At 38.9% G+C, this 6,909-nt stretch overlaps 1 protein-coding gene across 11 annotated transcripts; it reads right to left on the reverse strand.

Moving 5' to 3' along the window:
* Window positions 1–643: 643 nt before the first annotated feature.
* Window positions 644–6,328, reverse strand: LOC125269682. 11 transcript variants are annotated; one of them, XM_048192631.1, is made up of 3 exons: window positions 4,063–5,136; window positions 3,870–3,960; window positions 650–711 (listed from the first exon to the last, which is right to left on the reverse strand). In XM_048192631.1, the coding sequence occupies exons 1-2, from the start codon at window positions 4,803–4,805 to the stop codon at window positions 3,873–3,875; spliced, it is 831 nt and encodes a 276-aa protein (XP_048048588.1). In that variant the 5' UTR covers window positions 4,806–5,136; the 3' UTR covers window positions 650–711; window positions 3,870–3,872. The 11 variants fall into 11 exon arrangements, with proteins under 11 accessions (XP_048048583.1, XP_048048588.1, XP_048048582.1 ...); XM_048192633.1 differs by having other exon boundaries at window positions 668–703; window positions 4,063–5,137; XM_048192634.1 differs by having other exon boundaries at window positions 674–691; window positions 4,063–5,137.
* Window positions 6,329–6,909: the final 581 nt, after the last annotated feature.

Genomic DNA, 6,909 nt, shown 5'->3' on the forward strand with positions numbered 1-6,909 from the left:
ATATGCGCATATATGCAGCATATATATTATCATATATGTGCATATATGCAGCATATATGTACATATACACTGCATATAGGTTTCATATATGCGCATATATCCACATATAGGTTCTTTCCATGTGGGTAACGTTCTTTGATTTTTTCCCAAATATTTTCCCCCGGATATCTACTCTGTGAAGTTCGTGTCCATATTTGCATATAAAATAATTTGTAGTTTTTATTATTTTTATTATTAAACGTGTCTGCCTGTCAACCTCGAAGTTAACGCACGAAAATAACAGCAAGCGATTTGACGGCTGTAAATCGTAAGTTATAGTTTGAGAGCTTAGAAAATACTTTTAATTCAAATTCAATTCAAATTTATTTGTATAGCGCTTTTCACGATACATATCATTTCAAAGCAGCTTTACAGAAAATGGATGTCAACATTACAATTTAAAGAATGTAGTTAGCAAATAATATACTTTAGGTAATTAATTACAATCACTGTTAGCAGTTTAACTGAAGGTAGAAGCAAAGAGCTCCTGGAAAATGAATTACATTAACAATAAATTAGGATATAGAGATTGTGCAATGTGAATGTTGATCCAGATGATTGCGTCTTCTGAAGTCCTCGCAGGAGCTGGCGCCGTCTCTTCACAGGTGATGGTTGTCTGAGGTCTTCTTAAGAGGCTGGATCCAAACTGAAGCTGAAGTCCTCTCTAGTCACCTCAGGGCGGGTGTCCCAAGGTAAAACAGAAAAGCAAAAGGAGAATAATTAGCGTAGCTGCTGTTCATAACTTTAAGCAAAGATAGTCATGTGCAGTTGATCTGGTATGAGATGCATTATGTGAATGCTTGGCTAAAGAGATGAGTCTTTAATCTAGATTTAAACTGGGTGAGCGAGTCTGAGCTCCTAACATTATCAGGAAGGCTATTCCAGAGTTTTGGAGCCAAATGTGAAAACGCTCTCCCTCCTTTAGTGGACTTAGCTATCCTAGGTACAACCAGAAGTCCAGAGTTTTGTGACCTTAGAGAGCGTGAAGGATTGTAGGGCGATAGAAGATCGGTTAAGTACAGAGGAGCTAAACCATTTAGAGCCTTATAGGTCATTAGCAATACTTTATAATCGATACGGAACTTAATAGGTAACCAGTGTAGAGATGATAAGATTGGTGTTATATGATCATATTTTCTTGACCTGGTAAGAACTCTAGCAGCTGCATTTTGTACTAATTGTAGCTTGTTTATTGATGAAGCAGGACAACCAGCTAATAATGCATTACAGTAATCTAGTCGAGACGTCATGAAAGCATGAACTAACTTTTCTGCATCAGAAATAGATAACATATTCTGTATCTTAGCAATGTTTCTGAGGTGGAAGAAGGCTGTTTTTGTAACATATGAAATATGATTTTCAAAGGACAAGTTGCTGTCTAATATAACACCCAGGTCTTTAACTGTCGAGGATGGAGTAACAGTACATCCTTCTAAATGCAGATTGTAGTCTGAGAGATTCTGTGTACAGGTTTTTGGTCCAATAAGTAATACTTCAGTCTTATCTGAATTTAATAGAAGAAAATTACTAGTCATCCAATGTTTTACTTCTTTAACACACTCTGTCAGTTTGGATAATTTAGAGATTTCATCTGGTCGTGATGAGATATATAACTGAGTATCATCGGCATAGCAGTGAAAACTAATTCCATGTTTTCTTATAATATTGCCGAGTGGCAGCATGTATATTGAAAATAGCAGAGGGCCTAACGCCGATCCTTGCGGCACTCCATAGTTTACTATCGTGATCTTAGATTTTTCCCCGTTTATATAAACAAAATTGTGACGGTCTGATAGGTACGACTTAAACCACCGTAATGCCTGTCCCTGAATACCAGTGTAATATTGTAGTCGATCTAAGAGTATTATATGATCTATAGTGTCAAACGCAGCACTGAGATCAAGTAACACTAGTATTGAGACACAGCCTTGGTCAGAAGCTAGAAGCAAGTTGTTTGTAATTTTAACGAGCGCAGTTTCTGTGCTATGATGAGACCTGAATCCTGACTGGAATTTTTCATAGATAGAGTTTTTTTGCAAGAAGGAGCACAATTGGACCGACACCACTTTTTCTAGTATTTTAGACATAAATGGAAGATTTGAAATGGGTCTGTAATTTGCTAATACGTTTGGATCTAATTGTGGTTTCTTAATGAGAGGCTTAATAACTGCTAGCTTGAACGGTCGTGGGACGTGACCTAGAGATAAAGACGAGTTGATAATATTGAGAAGAGGTTCTTCTGCTACAGGTAACAGCTCTTTCAGTAGTTTAGTGGGTATTGGATCTAATAAACATGTTGTTGGTTTAGACGCAGTGATAAGTTTATTTAGCTCTTCCTGTCCTATAGTTGTAAAGCACTGCAACTGTTCTTGAGGGGCGATAATTAAAGCTGAATCATAAAACTCTGTCAAAGGTTGTACATTTACAATTTTATTTCTGATACTTTCGATTTTTTCATTAAAGAAATTCATAAAGTCATCACTACTAAACTGTAATGAAACATTTTGTTCTGGTGATGTCTGTTTATTTGTTAATCTAGCTACTGTACTAAATAAGAACCGTGGATTGTTTTGGTTATTCTCTATAAGTTTGCGAAGATGCTCAGCCCTGGCTGCTTTTAGAGTCTTTCTATAGCGGGACGAACTGTCTTTCCATGCGATTCTGAAGACCTCTAAACGAGTTTGTCTCCATTTGCGTTCTAGATTTCGAGTTTCTCTTTTCATAGCGCGAGTAATACTGTTGTACCATGGAACAGTATTTTTCTCTCTAACCTTTTTTAATCTCATCGGTGCAACAGTATCTAATGTACTAGTAAAAATGGTGTACATACTGCTAGTCATGTCCTCAAGATCATTTGCGTGTTTGGGTACGATGAGCAGCTGAGACAGATCAGGCAGATTATTTGTGAATTTATCTATAGTTGTCGGGAGAATTGTTCTGCCTAGTCGATATCGTGGCGCAATTTGACAAATATCATCAATATGCAGTACGCATGTTACAAGGTAGTGATCAGAGACGTCATCACTTTGCGGTAGAATTTCTATATCAGTAGGATTTATTCCATGTGATATAATTAAATCTAGAGTATGATTAAGACGGTGAGTGGGTCCAGTGACGTTTTGTTCGACCCCAAATGAGTTTAGTAAATCTGTAAACGCAGCCCCTAACGTATCATTTGTATTGTCTACATGAATGTTAAAATCTCCAACAATCAGCGCTTTATCAACGTTGACCAATAGGTCTGAGAGAAAGTCTGCAAACTCTTTTAGGAAATCAGCATAAGGCCCTGGAGGTCTATAAACGATAGCCAAAGCAAGAGATAGTAGCGACTTTTTACTTATATCTGAGAGTGTAACATTTAGCACAAGAATTTCAAATGAATTAAACCTGTAGTTTGTTCTCTGAGTAACATTAAGTATCTCTCTATAGATTGTTGCTACACCACCGCCACGGCCAATCAGGCGGCATTTATTTTTATAACGGTAGCCAGGTGGACAAGACTCATTAAGACCAAAATAATCATTTGCTTTAAGCCATGTTTCAGTAAGGCAAATTACATCAAGACTATTATCCGTGATAATTTCATTTATGATAACTGCCTTAGGTGTCAGCGATCTAATGTTTAGTAGCCCTAGTTTTAGAGATTGTTTTTGTTCAGTAATTTTACAAAAATCTGGTTTGATCACGATTAGGTTTTTTCTAGATCCTTTATTTTTATTGTTAAACCTCACTATTCGGGGAATAGACACAGTTTCTATAGACTGTACTACACTCACATTTCTATCAATTAAGTGGGCAGAACACAGGCTGTGATTTGAGGATTGACTTACTAGTCATATGGTGCGAAGCGTCTTGGAGATGTTCTCTGACAGAAGATCAGCTCCGATGCTGCTGGGGTGCAGGCCATCAGCACGGAAGAGCCTAGGACGCTCCCAGAAAAGATTCCAATTATTTACAAAGAGCAGCTTCTGTTCATTACACCAAGACATCAACCATTCATTTAAAGCAAATAATCTACTGAACCTTTCATGTCCTCGTCGGTACGTCGGAAGCGGTCCGGACACGATGATCTTCGTCGCGGGCGATGTGGCTCGTACCGTCTCGATCAGGCTTCTGAAGTCCTGCTTCAGCACCTCCGTCTGCCACAGCCTGGTGTCGTTCACCCCCGCGTGCAGCACTACAGCTCCGATGGTCTCAGCACCGTTGAGGATCGCGGGAATCTGCACAGAGACATCGAGAACACGAGCACCAGGAAAACAGTGACTGCGCACCTTACCTTTGGCTGTGGTAGCGTGGACGTGGCGGACGATGGAGTCTCCGATGACCACGGCGCCGCGTTCTGCCTCGCGAAGAGGGGAGAAGCGGTTCCGTGTCGAGACGAAGACCGGGGGCGGTGGAGGAGAGGTCCTGGTCCGAGGCCTGGCTCGCGTCTTCCGCTGCTGAAGCACCCAAGGTCCCTGGTGTGACGGCGCCGGAGTGAACGAGGGCTGGGATGAACGCGTTCTTGGTGCTCGGGCCCTGTGCAGAGAAACACACAGCGTAGAGGAAGCAGGAGTGTTAATATCGCGCTGCAAACTTACCGAGGGTTGGTGAGCGTCAGCGCGAGAAGTTTCCAGCACTGTCTGCCGCTCGCGTAGCTCGGCCTGCTTCTCGAGAAGGATCCGGATCTGCCGCTCCACGGCCTCCAGTTCCAACTGCACCGCATGCAGCTCAAACGTGTCCTCACCTGCACATAAAGGTAGAGAAACATCCAATACACTCGCCATTAGAGTAGATGAAACAATAATATTGTGAGAGAGAAGAGTACAAACGCTAGCGTAGCGTGGGCGTGGCACGCCGCTAATGCTAACGGGCTAAAGCTAGTAGCGAAAGTTCGGGAAGTCGGATAAAACTAGCGATATCAAGGTAATCCAAATGTTTTTTATATAAAATAATGTTGGGGATGTGTTCCCCCACCGAAAAAGAAAGAGTGATAGATTATAAGTTAGATTTTACGAGGCAAAAACAAACAATTAGGAATCAGCTCGACGGAGCTATAGCTCAAACAACGCGGCAGCAACAAACAGGACGTGACGTATGCGTCACTTTTTTTGGGACTTTTAGTCCAAAAAAAAAAAAAAAGGTTCACACAAATCACTTTTCATGTAGCTCAGTAGTTGTGTGGTTTTTGTTTGTTTGTTTTTGGGGCCTGGGTCTCAAGAAAGCTGTTTCATAAAACAAGATTAGAATATAAACCAGGCCTATGTTTTAGTTGGTCAGACTTATTGTCAGTGAATTCTGTTTCATAAAGCAAACTTAAAATAGTTCAAACTCAGTTACTCTGGCAACATATGCTGGGAAACTAACCTGGTCATGTGCAGGCTACCCACATGGAAAAAACCTATATAAACATATATGTTTCAATATAGGTTTTGATATAGGTTTTACATATATGTGACATATATAAAATTGGCCGTTTTCCTATATTATATGTACATATATGTACACATATATGCACACATATATGTACACATATATGCACACATATATGTACACATATATGCACACATATATGTACACATATATGCACACATATATGTACACATATATGCACACATATATGCACACATATATGCACACATATATGCACACATATATGCACACATATATGTACACATATATGCACACATATATGCACACATATATGCACACATATATGTACACATATATGCACACATATATGTACACATATATGTACACATATATGTACACATATATATATACACATATATGTACATATATGTACACATAATATAGGAAAACGGCCAATTTTATATATGTCACATATATTAAAAACCTATATCAAACCTATATTGAAACATATATGTTTATATAGGTTTTTTTCCATGTGGGACCAATTTCACGTGTTCGTGTAGCGGTGTGTTTTCTGCGTTGTGTCGTAATCAAAGACAGACTGCGAAAAATCTTGCCATCAGGTCCTCACTTTATTCTGTATAACACAAATGGCAATATATGAGGACTTGTGCAGCATACAAACAGCATGCGGCAGCAACGCACAACGCTGAGAAAGAGAGATATTAAAAGTAACTTAAGTAAAGAAAAATAATCAACGAAACATCTGAATGTACATCACAGAGGGGTTTTGGATTACAATCATACAAATATATCATGTGAATTCAGCTGTTACATGAAACATGGCCTTAATTGAATCACCGCAAAAACTTTGTGCGACCTACCGCTGTGATGTCTCATGCAGACTGGGAAGCAGCAAAGTGCGTCAACATCCCAAGTCAGCATGGCGGCAGGAAACCCCAAATATGGTCATGGCAAGTGGAATCACAAAATAATTGTCTAAATACATTACTGCTACATTCGCACATACATAAGTTCTTGCATATTTTTTTTCGTTAATTCTTAGTTTTTGCCTTGATAATAGAAAATATGAGCTAGGCATCATGTATGACAGTCAAAAATGAGATATGAGCTACAAAATGACCAGATCCTGCCATTAGCTATATAGAAGACATATCTTGTATGTATAGGGCATATATATGGATATGAAGAAGCAATACAGGAGACCTATATTTATGCACATATATGCACCTCAATTTTGCCTATATGTGGCATATATACACACATATATGCAGTATATATACGCATATATGCAGCATATATATAGCATATATGCAGTATATATGCGCATATATGCAGCATATATATAGCATATATGCAGTATATATGCGCATATATGCAGCATATATATTATCATATATGTGCATATATGCAGCATATATGTACATATACACTGCATATAGGTTTCATATATGCGCATATATCCACATATAGGTTCTTTCCATGTGGGGTATGTGT

Source organism: Megalobrama amblycephala, linkage group LG6 (assembly GCF_018812025.1).
Source record: "Megalobrama amblycephala isolate DHTTF-2021 linkage group LG6, ASM1881202v1, whole genome shotgun sequence".
NCBI classification, from domain to species: domain Eukaryota; kingdom Metazoa; phylum Chordata; class Actinopteri; order Cypriniformes; family Xenocyprididae; genus Megalobrama; species Megalobrama amblycephala.